Genomic DNA, 13,982 nt, shown 5'->3' with positions numbered 1-13,982 from the left:
GCGGGGTTTAAAGCTGCCTGTGCAGCTGAGGGGGTCCTTGAGGCCAGGGCTGAATGCAGGCCGACCCGGCTCTCCAGGCAAACCAGGATGAGCAGGTCTCATTAAGTGACTTTCTCCGTTCCTAGAGAGAGGAAGGACCCCAGGCTCGGGCTGCCCAGGATGGAGGTGCGTGGGTGGTTGCTGGGCCCCTCAGATGCCTGGGCCCCTCTGCTACCTGGGCTCGCTGCTGCCTCCTGACACCTGCTTGAACCTGTGTGGCTGGATTCCTCAGGCCCTGAATGCTTGCCTCTATTTGTCCTTCTCAGCCACCCCTCCCCCTCCCCTTCTTACCTGCCACCCCTCCCCCCACCCTGTGAAATCTAGGGCCCCAGGGCGGGATGAGCTGGACAGACAGCTCCACGATTCCCCAGGCCCATCGCAGCCAGCAGGGGGCTCTGGCCACTTGCACCCCCCAACTGCCCACCGTGTCCACTGGGCCACCAGGTAGGCCCCTCACAGGGGAGGAGACCCCCCCACCCCCGCCAAGCTGGCCCTGTGGGGAGGCACAGGGTGGAGGAAATCCTAGTCACCAGCATCTGCCTTTCAGACCCCACTCATCGGGTGCTGGCCTCAGTCTCCGTCTTAGGGGGAGGGGCTCTCAACCTTTTTCTGTTCACGGACCGTTTTGCAAATCTGATGAAAAGTATAAACCTCTCTTCTAAAAAGTGCTAAAACCCATTCCCAGAAGCAATGCACCCACTTGAAGTTAAAATCCGTTGTAAACGAAGTCCCACTGGTGAAGAGGCACCTACCTTTTGCCACTGCCAGGTGTGCGTGGGGGCCTCCCAGGTCCCCCCCCCCCGTGGCCCTGCCAGCTCCAGCCTGGTCCCAGCACCCCCACCACGGGCGGTCAAGGGGTGCCCTCCCACGGGGCAGACCGGAGACGTGGAGGTGACAGGCCGCTCCAGGTGAGGGCCCAGCGCCACCTTGTAGGGTCCTCCCAGGCCCCAGGAAAGGGGGTGAAGGGAGGAATTTTCATCAGCGGCCCCCACCCCTGTTCCTTTTCTCCGAGTTCCTAGCACTCTGGAAGAGGCTTGAAGGAGTTCATGGCCAACCCCCCCCAAAACGAGGAGCTCATGTTAGTAGGTCCCATGAGGTTTCTCACAGGGGTCTTTGTCCTAAGGAGGTTAAGGACCTTGACCTCCTATAATCTGCTCTAGTTGGGGGCAGGATTTGAACTGCAGTCTGTGGCTCCCAGGCTGCTTCCCACAAGAGGAATCACAGGCACTGAGGGAGGGGTCGTCATCCCTGCAGATGGTGAGCAGGGCTCACCTGGGCTTTGTCCCCTCGCCCTCCTCCGTGGTGTCTCCGACCGAGCGGTCACCTAGTCCTCACAGGAGAGACTCGGGTCCTGGGGCTTCACCCCCATCCAGGGCTCCTGTCTCGGCTGCTCTTCCCCCTTCACCCCACAGACCCCTGCATGCCCCTCCCCAACTTCCACAACAGATTCTTTCTTCTTTGCCACTAGAGACCTTCAGCAGCTCAGCTCGGCCCTCAGTTTCAGTATCGGGGGTGGGAAGGGCGCACCTGAGCTGAGGTAGAAGCGGGGGGGGGGGCGGTTCTAGGCCGTTGCCTGGGCGATGCCACCTGAGCTGGGCGCCAGGCACCTGTTGCCCAGGGAACAGTGCGGGCGGGGCCCCTCCCTTGGGAGCAGCCAGGGCCACTGGGCTGAGACTGGAGACAGATCGGATTCCTGAAAGTCCCCGGCGGGCAGGGGGACAGGGGCGGGCCTAGGGGTGCGCGATACTGGGGGATCTGGGTGTGTTTGCTACAGAAAATGACACAGGGTCACAGAGAGCAGAGACAACGGGAAGGGGTGGCTGAGGGAGGAAGGCGGCTCAGGAAGCGCCGAACCTGTTACGTTTATTGCCCCTCCCCCGTTCCTTACTCCCCAGCTGGTCCTCAGTCTCCCCTTCCCTTTGTCNCTTCTCCCTGCAGCCCCGGCTTCCCCAGTCTCAGCCCTGCTGCCCCTCCCCTGCCTCCGCCTCAAAACCCCGCCTGCATCTGGGAGCCGGCCGAGTCCCCAGCTGACACCCACAGCCGGTGTGCTGCTCGCTGTGAACCTGTGCTGCCTGCTGGAGGGACGAGGCTCTCCTCAGCCTGAAGGTGGGTCAGACGGGCGGCAGCGGGGCCGCCGGGCCGGGCCTGCAGGGTGGCACCTGATGGGCAGCGGGCCCCTCGAAGGGACGCTGCTACTCAGCTGAGCGGGACTGTGAGGCTGCCTTGTGCTTGTCGGGGTTGGATCCGCACCTGTGAGGGGCTCAGAGACGTGCTTTGCAAGAGGCCCACAGATGTGAGGACTGGCCCGGCCCGAGGACACGGACTTCCCCGCGTGCTGGGCGTCGAGACCCCCACCCAGCAGCACCTGACGCACCCCTGTGAGTCAACGAGGCCGTCTAGGGTTAAGAAGACCTCTGGGGACAGATGGCTTCAGCCGGCCTTGAACTCCTGGGCATGACCCTGGCCGTGCTGGGCTGGCTGGGCACCCTGGTGTCCTGCGCCCTGCCCCTGTGGAAGGTGACCGCCTTCATCGGCAACAGCATCGTGGTGGCCCAGGTGGTGTGGGAGGGGCTGTGGATGTCCTGCGTGGTGCAGAGCACGGGCCAGATGCAGTGCAAGGTGTACGACTCGCTGCTGGCGCTGCCCCAGGACCTGCAGGCCGCCCGCGCCCTCTGCGTCATCGCCCTCCTGCTGGCCCTGCTCGCGCTGCTGGTGGCCATCACGGGGGCCCAGTGCACCACCTGCGTGGAGGACGAAGGTGCCAAGGCCCGCATCGTGCTCACCGCAGGGGCCCTCCTCCTCCTCTCGGGCGTCCTGGTGCTCATCCCCGTCTGCTGGACCGCGCATGCGATCATCCAGGACTTCTACAACCCCCTGGTGGCCGAGGCCCTCAAGCGGGAGCTGGGGGCCTCCCTCTACGTGGGCTGGGCCGCCGCTGCTCTGCTCATGCTGGGTGGGGGGCTGCTCTGCTGCACATGCCCCCCGCCCCAGATCGACCGGCCCCGAGGACCCAGGCTGGGTTACTCCATCCCCTCCCGCTCGGGTGCGTCTGGGCTGGACAAGAGGGACTATGTATGAGGCGGAAAGTGTCTCCGGAAGCCCACTGCTCAGAGCCTTGACCTTGTGCTGGATGTCTGCGGTAACCCTTGCCCCCAAATGTCTACCCCTTCCCTGGGTGAAACCTGCTTCCCAGAAGCTCCAATCAGGCCTGGCCTGAGCTGGGGCCAGCTGGCCTGAGTCCAGACCCTCTCCACTGCACGGGGAGGGGTCCCCACAGGCTCTTNCTCCCCCCCCCCCCCCCCCCAGAACAAATTGCTTTCTTCTGTGGTCCACGACGTAGGCCAGCCCTGTCCCAGGAGCCTGGCCTTCACCCAAAGGGCAGCAGCTCCTGGTTTCCACAATGAGGGAATCCCTGCCCTGGAGTGGGTCCCCCCCAGAAGTTCAGGCCCATCACCCCACCCCCTACTCCCACCTGCCAGTCAGTAATAAACAGCATTTGTACCCTGGCTTCTTCTGATCTGTAGTCAGGGAAGACCAGGTGGTCTTTCCTGGGACTGTCAGTCCAGGGTCCGCTCCAGGACCTGTCCGGTGGGTATCTTCACTTGCACAAGGGTAAGAAAGATGAGCCACTTGTGCCCGCCTCCTCCCCATCAGTCAGGCTGGCGCTCAGCAGCCTCCCCAGCAACACCCAAGGCCAGCGACAAAATAAGACAAGCTTTATTAGCAAAAACTGGTGCGTGTGTGTGGGAGGCATGGCAGAGGTGTGCAGGGGCTGAAGGTGAGCGAGAGGGTCCGGGGTCTACAGCCCAGCTGGGGTGGGACTCAGGGTAGAGGAGCCAGAGGTCAGAACACTTGGAGGTAGGTGGTTCTTTGGTAACTTATCACCTACTCTTCTTGCCCCTGGGGTTTCAGAGCCCTGACCGCTATGGAGGGACTCTTGGGGACAGGCTGAGAGCATCTGAAATGCAGGCAGCCTTCACACTGGCCCACAGCTGCAGGTTGGCCTCCAAGATGGAGATGTCCAGGGTGGAGAAAGACCTAGAAACGGTGAAGCATCACTTCCTTGGCTCCATCATCCAAAGGTGAGAAACACCAGCAGCAGAGCCCAAGAGAGATTGTGAGTTTCTTGGTTAGGTTTACCAAATGAATTTTAAAAATACCACTCCCCCGAAAAGGAAAAATAAAAAAACAAAAAAAGACTAAAAAAACAACCCCAAAGCTGTCTGGATCACCATCTTCATGTCTCCAGCTCAGGGGGTTAGACTCCACTGTCAAAGGAGTACCCACTGCCCTACCAGAATTAGACATAATTCTTAGTGGGGTATTCAGAGGGACCCTGAGACATGGCATGGGCGGCAGACGCTGAGTATCGGGCCATATAATGGTTTGAGCCCCGGGACCCCCCAGAGGGGCAGGTGCAGCACAGCAGCCCCCCACCCAGCAATAAAAGGCCAGAGGCTGCCCAGCTCAGGTAGAGGGAAGCCCCCAGCTCCCGCTTCTGGGCCTCGGCCACCAGGGGGTTGTAGAAGTCCCGGATGATGGTGTGGGCCGTCCAGCAGACAGGGATAAGGGTCAGGACCCCTGAGATGACAAAGATGATCCCAGAGACGAGCACCAGGCGGGCCTTGGAGTCCTTGTCCTCCACGCAGGTGGTGCACTTGGCTCCCGCGAGGTAGACCAGCAGCGCGAGCAGGGCCAGCAGGAGGGCGATGACGCAGAGGGCGCGGGCGGCCTGCAGGTCCTGGGGCAGCGCCAGCAGCGAGTCGTACACCTTGCACTGCATCTGGCCCGTGCTCTGCACCACGCAGGACATCCACAGCCCCTCCCACACCACCTGGGCCACCACGATGCTGTTGCCGATGAAGGCGGTCACCTTCCACAGGGGCAGGGCGCAGGACACCAGGGCATTCACCCAGCCGAGCAGCGCCAGGCTGATGCCCAGGATCTGCAGACCAGCCGAAGCCATGGCAAGGTTGAGGCTGAGCGGAGCTGCACTGGGAGATGGAAGGAGACTGACGTTAGGACAGGCAGGCCCAGGCCCTTCGTTCCCAATGAGTGCTACCTCTTCATGCCACGTGCCGTGGCCACCAGGAGCAGGAACTCTGGGAGTCAGCAAACCAGGGGCAAGGCCTACTCGCCGAGTGTCATCTTCTCTTGGGCAAAAGGAACACTTAATGCTTTAGCATCAATTCCCCGCCCAGCTTTGTGACTGCCATTGACTTGCAAGAGTGAGTAAGCAAGTAACCCAGTTCGGCTGTTTTGAGGGCAAATGATACATAAAGCTCACACCAATGCTAGTCCACGGCCCCAGCCACTTTTTGTACATTTTATTAGACAGCAAAGTAGTAGCAAAAAAATAAAGAGTAATTTGCAGGCCGTTTGCTTGGGGCACACAGATGGTGGGTTGGTGCTAGCCATGAGTTTCAGGTTCAAAACCTGTAAGTTTCAACATCAAGATTAGAGATCCAAGCCTCCTCCCAGCCACCCAACAGCAGTATACAAACTCCTCACCCCAGCCTGGTTCTATACCCTGAGGCAGGCGGTCATGTTTGCGGCTCAGGTGGCCCCCCCTTCCTGGCCTTTCCTGCTCCTGCGTGGCCCGGTCCAGCCCCAGTCAAACCTCAGACAGGCGGGAGAAATGGGAAAAAAACAAAAAACAAAAAACAACCCACCCTCTCACCCAAAAGCCTTTCTTCCCCAAGGCTACTGCTGCCTCCCTAGTCGGCTCTTCCGCCCTCCCCTACGGGTTACAAGAGCATACCTCCAAGGCTAAGGACATTTTGTTGTGCGTTCTTGCGCCAAATGCCATCGTCTTAGGACTCAACTTCCCTAAAACGACCTGAAATCCTCGAGGCTGTCCAGTGAACCAGCTCCCCTACCGCAGCCCTGGCCCCCTCACCTGTCTCCCCTCACACCTCACTTTGTGTCGTGGCTCGCTGCGGGGATCACTTCTGATCACGGTCCTGTTCTGGCTCTGCGTCACCCAAAGTTCCCGGGCACAGTTTGGACCTAAACAGCACCGGTCCCAGCAGTGTGGCCAGAGGACAGGCTGTCCACTCCTCATTCGCATCGCCGTCCCCAGCCACACCCGGGCGCGCTAACGACCTCGAGGGAGCCCAGACGGGGCGGCCCGGGCGACCCATTCCCATTCCCACCCCGGGGTTGGGAGGGTAACCCAGCAAGACCTTAGGCGCCTAAGGCTGCCTTCAACCCATTCTCTTTCCGCACACTACAGGCTCGGTTTGGTCCGAGGGCGTCCGCAGCCGCTCTCGACCCCTAGCTCCCTTCTGCGTCCAGCCCGAGGAAGGGTCGCCAGGCCCCCAGTCTGGGATGCGCGCTGCGGGGAGGGTTTAATGGCGGCGGGAGCAGCAGGGTCGGCTCCGGTGGGTGAGGGGGAGGGGAGCCCCGCCCCAGAGAGCAGCGCAGGTGGGGGAGGGGCGCCCGGGTTTCGGTGCCTTTGTCCCGGGGGAGGGGGAGGGGCGTTTAACCCTTCCGCGGCTGCAGAAGGACCTGATCAGTTCCGCGGCTTCGGTGCAGATCCGCGGCCCCGGTGGCCGCCACCAAATCAGTCCAGGTTGTCTACACGCACGCCCATCCACGCCACCGCGCCCTCTGCACCCCACTCCTCGAGGAGTCCGCCTCTTCCCCTCCAGCGCGCGCACTTCCCCCAGGCTCACCTGCAAAGTAGCCCACCGGGATTCGTAGGAGTCGCCGAGTGTGCGGATGGGGGCGGAGGCGGGGGGTCTTAAAGAGGCAGTGACGTCACCGGACCACCGCCCCGGGGAGGGGCAGAGACCCCATTCCGGACCGCCGCGGGCTTGAGAATCCCAACCTCGGCAGTCGGGGTCGCTCGAGCCGGGGGCCGCTGCACCCGCGTCCGGCTCGGGGTGCGGGGACCTCAGCTCGCTAACTTCGCGGCGGGTCAGGGCACAGGCCGTGGAGCCAAACGGAGCGTGGCTCTTGGCTCCGCTACTTACGAGCGCTGTGACCCGGGAACTCACCTAACTCTTCCAAGCTCCAGTTTCCTACTAGGTAAAAAGGAGGCAAGAAGCCCACGTTTTACTGTGTAACTACGTCCTAAGGTAGAAATTAAAGCCATGTTATTATTACTTTGTTGTTTTGCTGTTGTTGTTGCTGTTATGTTGCTGTCATCATACCCCGGGGACCTGAAAGCTGCAGGTATCTCTGCGGCGGGCTGTGTTCGGTGTCTGATTCCCCCAGCGCACTTCTCGCGGACTCCCGCTTCCAGAGGGCAGGGCCCGGGCTGCGTCCCTGCGGGGTCCCGGCCTCTCGCGCACGGAGGAGGTGTTTGTTGAGCGAATGACTGAACGTAGCCGCCCGGGCGGGGCGGGGCGTCCAGGAGCCGACCGCGGAGGGCGGGCCGAGCCCAGGGTACCGCCNCGGGGAGCGAGTGCCAGGTACGCCGGGCGCGGGGCCCGGGCTGTGCGGGAGGCCGGGGGCGAGCCTCCCGCCCGGGATAGGGCAGCCGGCATTGGGGACCCAGAGAACGGGGCCGATCTGGGGGTACTAGGCGGACACGGGGATCCCGGTCAGGTGGTCTCCGGACAGCGGGCTCCTGGCTAGGAGAGATTCATGCCCCTCCGAGCTTCATCCGCAGTCCAGGCCTCAGTTTACCCCCGATCAGCTGGGGCGGGGGTGGGAGTGGGGGGGCCTCTGTCCTAAAAAGTCCAGACTCAGAAGTGGAGGGAGAAAGAAAGTTTGAGGGCGGGTTGTTCGGTTCTGTGGGAAGGCACGCCCCTAGCCTGTTCAATACCTGGTCTGTCTAGCCCCAGTGACCGAAGAGTCGGGGGGGGGGGATGGTACCGAGGGCACGGGGGTCTGTACCCCCTATACCATGTGGGGTGCCTCCTTCCATCCGGTGACTTCAGTGCCCAACTATGTGGGGGGAGGGACCGGGGTCGGGCCCCGTGCCCAGGAGTGAGTCACCCGCTGGCTGCGGGGGGGGGGGCTGGTGTGGGGACCTGACCCCCCCATAAGCGTCCCGCGCTATGCCCCCCTTTCCGCCGCGCTGCCGAGTCCCGGTCGGGCCGTGCGGTCACCTGTGAGGAATGCGAGGGGAGGGCGCCTGTGACTCACGTTATTCGAGCCGACCGACCCTGACCTCAGCCCCCAGAATAGCCGTGCCCCGCCCCAGCCTCTGACCCGCGGCCCCCTCCCCAGGCACCACCCCCTGCTCTCGCGGCAGTTCCTGGAGCGCGGACCTCGACAAGTGCATGGACTGCGCGTCGTGCCCGGCGCGACCGCACAGCGACTTCTGTCTGGGCTGTGAGTGGGGGGCGGGGCCCAGAGGCGAGCGGACCGCAGACTGGGAGAGAGGGCTGCCCGGGCGGAGGGGGGTGCAGGGCTTCAGAGCCGAGGAATTAATCGGGAAGGAGGATGGGAGGTGGGGTGGGAAAACGGTCGGTTCTGGGCAGGGGCCAAGGTGGTGCGAAGGCTTGAGGCTCCTACCTAGGGGGCGGGGCTGGTACCGAGGGGGGCGAGGTCTGACTTCCCAGAGTTCCGCCCCCAGGCGCTGCATCCCCTCCAGCCTCCTTCCCACTACTCTGGCCCATCTTGGGGGGCGCCCTGAGCCTAGCCCTCGTACTGGGACTGCTTTCTGGCTTCTTGGTCTGGAGACGGTGCCGCAGGAGAGAGAAGTTTACTAGTAAGTGTGCCGGGCCCGCCCGCCCACTCCCGGTCGCTCCTCCACATCGCCCCTGCTCTTGACCACCCCTCTTCTTATTTTGCAGCCCCCATTGAGGAGACCGGCGGGGAGGGCTGTCCTGGAGTGGCACTGATCCAGTGACAGTGAGAGCCCCTGCCAGCAGGAGGCCCCACCCACTCATCATTCATCCATTCATTCATTCATTCTGGAGCCAGCCCCTCAGCCGGGACACAGCCAGAACCAGACTCTTCCAACCACAGGGGTGTGGAGGGATGGGGGACTGGTGAATCACCTCTCCGAGGCCTGGGCCCAAGCTTCCGAGGAGGCTTCCAAGGTGTCTGACTGCCCTGGCTCTGGCTCCAGGACAGGAAAGGAGACCCATGCTGGGTCACACCAGACAGCTGACGCTGAGGAACCGCTGCATTTGCACAAAGGGTCCCTCCCTCCACCCCCAGAGCCTGAGGGCCAGGCCCCACCAACTCAGATGTACTGAAATTCCACCACAGGGTCTCTGGGGGGTTAGGGACCTGTTGCTAACACTAGGGGGCTGGCCCTCTAGGGGGGCTGGCCCTAAGACACTGTCCCCCCCACCCCCGAAGAGGGGGGGAATATTTATTTTGGGGAGAGAGTTTGGAGGGGAGGGAGAATTTATTAATAAAAGAATCTATAACTTTAAATGGTTCGGAGAGTGGCATGATCCCCAGCCCCGACTTCCCAGAGCTGGAGGGAGGAGTGAGTCAGCCGCGGGGGCGGGGGTGAGGCTCTGACTCACACATTCTCAATGCCTGAGCCCAGCCTGCCAGGACCTGGCCGGGCCGTGACCGTTTTTCCAGGGAAGATTTTGAGAAACCCTTAGCATCCAGCACCCCAGGCTTCCCACCTTCCTTCCCGAAGGCCCCAGGGTTCCAGACTGAAGCCTTCACTTGCTCAGCAATCTTTATTCGGTTCTCCTGAGAGGAATGCCTCCCTTCCCATGCTCCTGTCCCCCCTGCTGGCCCTCCCACCCCCGGGCTCGGTGGGGTTCAGTGTCCTCCTCAGGCAGGGGTGGGTCCGGTGGCCCGGCGGCCTGGTCTGGAGAATAAGCAGGACAGCTGGTCCCTGGTGGGGATGCAGGTCTTCTCGGTTGTGAGGAAGAAGGAAGATGGGCAGGGACATTCCCACCAGCACTCAGAGCTCCATTATCTCCCCAGCGGGGCTCGCAGGGTAGTGGGGGGTGGGGGCGTCCCCTAGCCTCAGCAGCCGCAGTGCCTCGGGGATCAGGTTCCCAGGGTAGCGCCAGAGAAGCAGCTCAGAGCAAGGGCTCCTGGAAAAGGAAATAGCAGCACGGGGCTGAGGCTGGTCTGGGAGAACCACCTCCCACCAGGTCCAGGTCCCCGGGAGCTTGTGAGCTGCCAGCACCTTCCAAGGAGCCAAGATGGGAAACAACAGAGGTTGTTGGCTAGAAGCTAAAAATAGCAGGATGAGGCAGGGCCTAGAGATTGGCTCCAAAGACCGGGTGTGATCCTCCAGAAGGCCTAGGCGGTGCACGGTGGATGGTGCCTACCTTAGTGGGGGCAGAGAGGGCAAAGCCATGGGGGGGCTGCAGTACGGGTGGTCATTGTGTAGGCTGAGGCGAGAGAAGTGGGTGGCCATGTTCTCTTCAGAAAGGAACTGTTTGCGCAGGGGCTCCCTGGGGAGAGACGGGGAGACAGGCAGGCTGGGATATTCACAGGAGCAGCAGTCTGATGGGGACCTAAGATGCCAGAGGTCATGTTGGGAGTCCCTCCCTGCCCCCAAACTCACTGCTCCTCCTCCAGGCGCCGCTTGGTGCTCATGGGCACAGCTCCTCGGAGAGGGGAGCTGGGAAAAAAAGAAAGCCAGGTGCACCCCACCCTCCTGGCCCCATCCCCAGGATCTGGTCTGCTGTGCCTGCAGTGTAAGCCAGGAGCCCCCAGCCCACCTCTGTCTCGGCTGACACCTAAGTCACCCCCTGTCCCAGGCCATCCAGCAGCCTGCCTCAGAACTCTCAGCCCCAGTCTCAGCTCACGCCCAAGCCCTGGACGACTCGCCCCACCGCTTGTCATCCTGCAGACGAGTCCTGAGACTCCAGCCAAAGCTCCTGAGCCCCTGGGCCTGGCCCACCCAGTGCCCCTACACACACCTCATGTCCTGGCCTCGGGGCGTCCCCGACGCGGCCCGTGGGTCGCGCTGGGCCCGACCTGGGGGGCCTCGCTCCAGGGGCTGCTGTAGGATCATTTGGGTTCGGGGTCCTGCGGGCGGAGGGTGGGATCCGGGCGACAGGGCGGAGCCTCAGAGGGCGTGGTCCAGCACGAGGGGCGTGGCTTTAGGCGCGCGCAGCGGCAAGGTTCCGCGCAGGCGCGGAGGACGAGCGCCGCGCTGTTGGAAGGCGGGTCTGCTCAGCGGGGTGGGGGAGGGGACCTGGCGTAGCGGGGCTGCTGTGGGCGCCACTTAAGTGTTGGCGATCTTCGTGGCGGTCTCTGGGCTCCTGGGGCTCGGGGTAATACGCGGCGGCCGCCTTCGCGCCGGGCCGGCGAACGGAGTTGAAGCTGTGCTACGCCGCGAGGGGGAACCGCTCGCGGGGACGTCCGGACTCGTGGAGCTGCGTCGCGCGGAGCACTCTGGGATTTGTAGTTCTCGAGATGGAGCGAGCTCTGCCACACGCAGTACCTCTGGGTCAGGTGAGGCGGACGCGATGCGCGGTGCCTTCTGGGGTGTGTAGTCCATACCCAGTTCGGAAGGGGCAGGCAAGGCGTGGTGCCCATAGCCCTGTTTTGCGCACGACTCAGACCAAGGGTTGGGAGGGTAACCCAGCAAGGCCTTAGGCGCCTAACGTTAAAGTCAGAGAGTTGTGATGGACGCCTGAGTGGCGCAGTCGGTCAAGCATCCCACTTGCGCTCAGGTTGTGATCTCATAGGTTGTTGGTGAGTTCAAGCCCCGCGTCAGGCTTTATGCTGACAGCTCAGAGCCTGGAGCGTGCTTCGGATTCTGTGTCTCCCTCTCTCTCTGCTCTTACTCCTCTCATGCTCTGTCTCTCTCTCAAAAATAAACATTAAAGAAAAGAAAAAAGAGGAGCGCCTGGGTGGCTTAGTCGGTTAAGCGTCCGACTTTCGCTTAGGTCATGATCTCGCGGTTCGTGGGTTCGAGACCCGCATCGGGCTCTGTGCTGACTGCCAGCTCAGAGCCTGGATCCTGTTTCAGAGTCTGTGACTCCCTCTCTCTCTGACCCTCCCCTGCTCACGCTGTCTCTCCCTCTCTCCCTCTCCCTCTCTCTCTCTCTCTCTCCTAGAAATAAAAGAAAGAAAGGAAGGAAGGGAAGGAAGGAAGGAAGGAAGAAAGGAAGGAAGGAAGAAAGAAAGAAAAGAAAGAAAGAAGAAAGTCAGAGGGTAGGGATTAGAAACCAGTATGTTTTTCTGTGTTGGGACAATGGAGCCACTTTTTAAGTGCTTTTAATGAGGCAGCGCTATGCGAAGCTGTAGATGCGGTAGCTCAGACAGTTGTGACGTCTCCCGTGAGCTCCATTTGACAGTTGAGGAACCTTGGAAGCCACGCTGGGTGCTTACTCAAGGTACTGGTAGACGTCCCGCCTCGACTGCACACTTGCTTATTCTCTTGGAGCAGCCCCTGGGAGTATATGGGCAGGCGCCCACCTGTGACCCGCCTCAAAGAGGGTTCAGAAATCTGGGCAGTGGGAGGCCGGCAGGCAGCAGGGGCAGCAGGAAGGAGTTGGAGTCACAGGCCTTCGTGTCCCAGGGGCCTTCATCCAGCCTCTCTCTGCAGATGGAAGTGTTTCAGGCGCTGCAGCGGCTGCACATGACCATTTTCTCCCAGAGTGTCTCACCCTGCGGGAAGTTCCTGGCAGCGGGCAACAATTATGGGCAGATAGCCATCTTCAGGTACTCTCCCCCCCGCTCCCACCACCCGGATGCTCTGGCACTTGTACCCCCGAGACTGGGGCCCCCTGCCTCTGACCCTCCGGCCCCCTCCCCCTCCCTTCAGTCTGTCTGCGGCTTTGAGCTCCGAGGCCAAAGAGGAAAGTAAGAAGCCCGTGGTGACATTCCAAGGTGGGTGCGGCCATTGATTCTGGCTTAGAGAACCCCCGGGATGGAGGAGGGGAACGGGACCGTGTCACTCACGGTCTGCATTTCCATCTAGCCCACGAGGGGCCCGTCTACTGCATGGTCTCCACTGATCGACATCTGCTCAGTGCTGGGGATGGGGAGGTGAAGGCCTGGCTCTGGGCAGAGATCCTCAAGAAGGTAAGGAGCGTGGAGCTGGGGAAAGGGCTGCGTTGCCCACTCCCAGAGAGCCTTTGACATCTTACAGTGTTTCCCTCCATGAAGGGCTGTAAGGAGCTGTGGCGGCGGCAGCCTCCATACAGGTGAGCTAGGGCCGCGTGGGCAGAAGGTACTTGGGGGCCAAGGTTCTGCCTCACCAGAGCTGACCTCGCTTTGTCTCTCGCAGGACCAGCCTAGAAGTGCCCGAGATCAATGCTTTGCTCCTCGTCCCCAAGGTCTGAGCCCTTTGTGACTGCGGCTCTACCCTGCCCTGTTCTCGGCCCAGACTTTAAGCCTTTTCCCTCTCCCTGCCCTGATCCAACTTGGACTTGCAATTGCCCCCTGCCTTCTTCTGCAGGAGAATTCTCTCGTCCTGGCAGGGGGAGACTGTCAGTTGCACACCATGGACCTCGAGACTGGGACCTTCACAGTGAGCGGGCCAGGGAGCTGGGGTGGTCAGGGCTGGATGGTAGTCGGGCCGCTCTTCCTGGATCTCCTGACACTGGGCCTCTCCCTGCAGCGGGCCCTCCGGGGCCACACAGACTATATCCACTGCCTGGCGCTACGGGAGCGGAGCCCCGAGGTATTGTCAGGTGGTGAGGATGGAGCCGTGCGACTTTGGGGTAAGTTAGTGTCAGGTGGGAGGGACAGATGGGGGCTAGCAGGGTGTTTCTCAGCAGGGTGTTCTCATAGTCTTCCCCCACAGATCTCCGCTCAGCCAAGGAAGTCCAGACCATCGAGGTTTATAAGCATGAGGTGAGGGCACGCCCCACGCCCTGTCCTCCCCCCCCCCGCCCCCGGGCACCCCATGTGTCTTCATCTCCTNCTGGGGGTGCTCCAGGCCCCACAATGGGCGTTGGATCGGATGTTTGGCAACTGACTCAGACTGGATGGTGAGCAGGGCAAAGTCCAGAAGGGGGTGACAGCTCCGGGCCCTGCCAGCAGAGGGCCTATGGCTCACAGTGGCTGGGGGCCCGCCCCCCCCCCCCCCCCCCCCCCCCCCC

At 62.1% G+C, this 13,982-nt stretch overlaps 5 protein-coding genes across 9 annotated transcripts in view; 3 read left to right on the top strand and 2 right to left on the bottom strand.

Moving 5' to 3' along the window:
- The first annotated feature begins 1,709 nt into the window (after positions 1 to 1,709).
- Positions 1,710 to 3,318, top strand: CLDN9 (claudin 9). Its single transcript, XM_077762594.1, has 2 exons — positions 1,710 to 1,775; positions 1,978 to 3,318. Exon 2 carries the CDS (start codon positions 2,464 to 2,466, stop codon positions 3,115 to 3,117), a length of 654 nt encoding a protein of 217 aa, XP_077618720.1. The 5' UTR covers positions 1,710 to 1,775; positions 1,978 to 2,463; the 3' UTR covers positions 3,118 to 3,318.
- Positions 3,319 to 3,930: 612 nt separating this feature from the next.
- CLDN6 (claudin 6) lies at positions 3,931 to 7,326 on the bottom strand. Of its 3 annotated transcripts, none has more exons than XM_077762590.1 (2): positions 6,717 to 7,326; positions 3,931 to 5,033 (listed from the first exon to the last, which is right to left on the bottom strand). In XM_077762590.1, exon 2 carries the CDS (start codon positions 5,003 to 5,005, stop codon positions 4,340 to 4,342), a length of 666 nt encoding a protein of 221 aa, XP_077618716.1. In that variant the 5' UTR covers positions 5,006 to 5,033; positions 6,717 to 7,326; the 3' UTR covers positions 3,931 to 4,339. The 3 variants fall into 3 exon arrangements, with proteins under 3 accessions (XP_077618716.1, XP_077618718.1, XP_077618719.1); XM_077762592.1 differs by lacking the exon at positions 6,717 to 7,326 and adding an exon at positions 5,939 to 6,066; XM_077762593.1 differs by lacking the exon at positions 6,717 to 7,326 and adding an exon at positions 5,801 to 5,908.
- TNFRSF12A (TNF receptor superfamily member 12A) lies at positions 7,179 to 9,381 on the top strand. The gene is made up of 5 exons (XM_077762762.1): positions 7,179 to 7,218; positions 7,374 to 7,457; positions 8,221 to 8,325; positions 8,570 to 8,704; positions 8,790 to 9,381. The coding sequence occupies exons 1-5, from the start codon at positions 7,179 to 7,181 to the stop codon at positions 8,843 to 8,845; spliced, it is 420 nt and encodes a 139-aa protein (XP_077618888.1). The 3' UTR covers positions 8,846 to 9,381.
- Positions 9,382 to 9,622: 241 nt separating this feature from the next.
- HCFC1R1 (host cell factor C1 regulator 1) lies at positions 9,623 to 11,110 on the bottom strand. Of its 3 annotated transcripts, XM_077762600.1 has the most exons (4): positions 10,845 to 11,110; positions 10,487 to 10,543; positions 10,248 to 10,373; positions 9,623 to 10,007 (listed from the first exon to the last, which is right to left on the bottom strand). In XM_077762600.1, the coding sequence occupies exons 1-4, from the start codon at positions 10,937 to 10,939 to the stop codon at positions 9,872 to 9,874; spliced, it is 414 nt and encodes a 137-aa protein (XP_077618726.1). In that variant the 5' UTR covers positions 10,940 to 11,110; the 3' UTR covers positions 9,623 to 9,871. The 3 variants fall into 3 exon arrangements, with proteins under 3 accessions (XP_077618726.1, XP_077618725.1, XP_077618727.1); XM_077762599.1 differs by lacking the exon at positions 10,487 to 10,543 and having other exon boundaries at positions 10,248 to 10,436; XM_077762601.1 differs by lacking the exon at positions 10,487 to 10,543.
- A 190-nt stretch (positions 11,111 to 11,300) lies between these two features.
- Positions 11,301 to 13,982, top strand: part of THOC6 (THO complex subunit 6) — a 3,338-nt gene continuing 656 nt past the window's right edge. The window contains exons 1-10 of the mRNA XM_077762607.1: positions 11,301 to 11,382; positions 12,482 to 12,597; positions 12,701 to 12,765; positions 12,857 to 12,960; positions 13,045 to 13,082; positions 13,166 to 13,214; positions 13,337 to 13,408; positions 13,499 to 13,601; positions 13,685 to 13,733; positions 13,808 to 13,873. Coding sequence (XP_077618733.1) covers positions 11,344 to 11,382; positions 12,482 to 12,597; positions 12,701 to 12,765; positions 12,857 to 12,960; positions 13,045 to 13,082; positions 13,166 to 13,214; positions 13,337 to 13,408; positions 13,499 to 13,601; positions 13,685 to 13,733; positions 13,808 to 13,873 — 701 coding nt within the window. The 5' untranslated portion in view covers positions 11,301 to 11,343. The remainder of the gene's footprint in view (positions 11,383 to 12,481; positions 12,598 to 12,700; positions 12,766 to 12,856; positions 12,961 to 13,044; positions 13,083 to 13,165; positions 13,215 to 13,336; positions 13,409 to 13,498; positions 13,602 to 13,684; positions 13,734 to 13,807; positions 13,874 to 13,982) is intronic.

The sequence above is a fragment of the Crocuta crocuta genome, unplaced genomic scaffold (genome assembly GCF_008692635.1).
Source record: "Crocuta crocuta isolate KB4526 unplaced genomic scaffold, BGI_CrCroc_1.0 scaffold234, whole genome shotgun sequence".
Lineage (NCBI taxonomy): Eukaryota > Metazoa > Chordata > Mammalia > Carnivora > Hyaenidae > Crocuta > Crocuta crocuta.
This window is presented reverse-complemented; position numbering and strand designations above follow the sequence as displayed.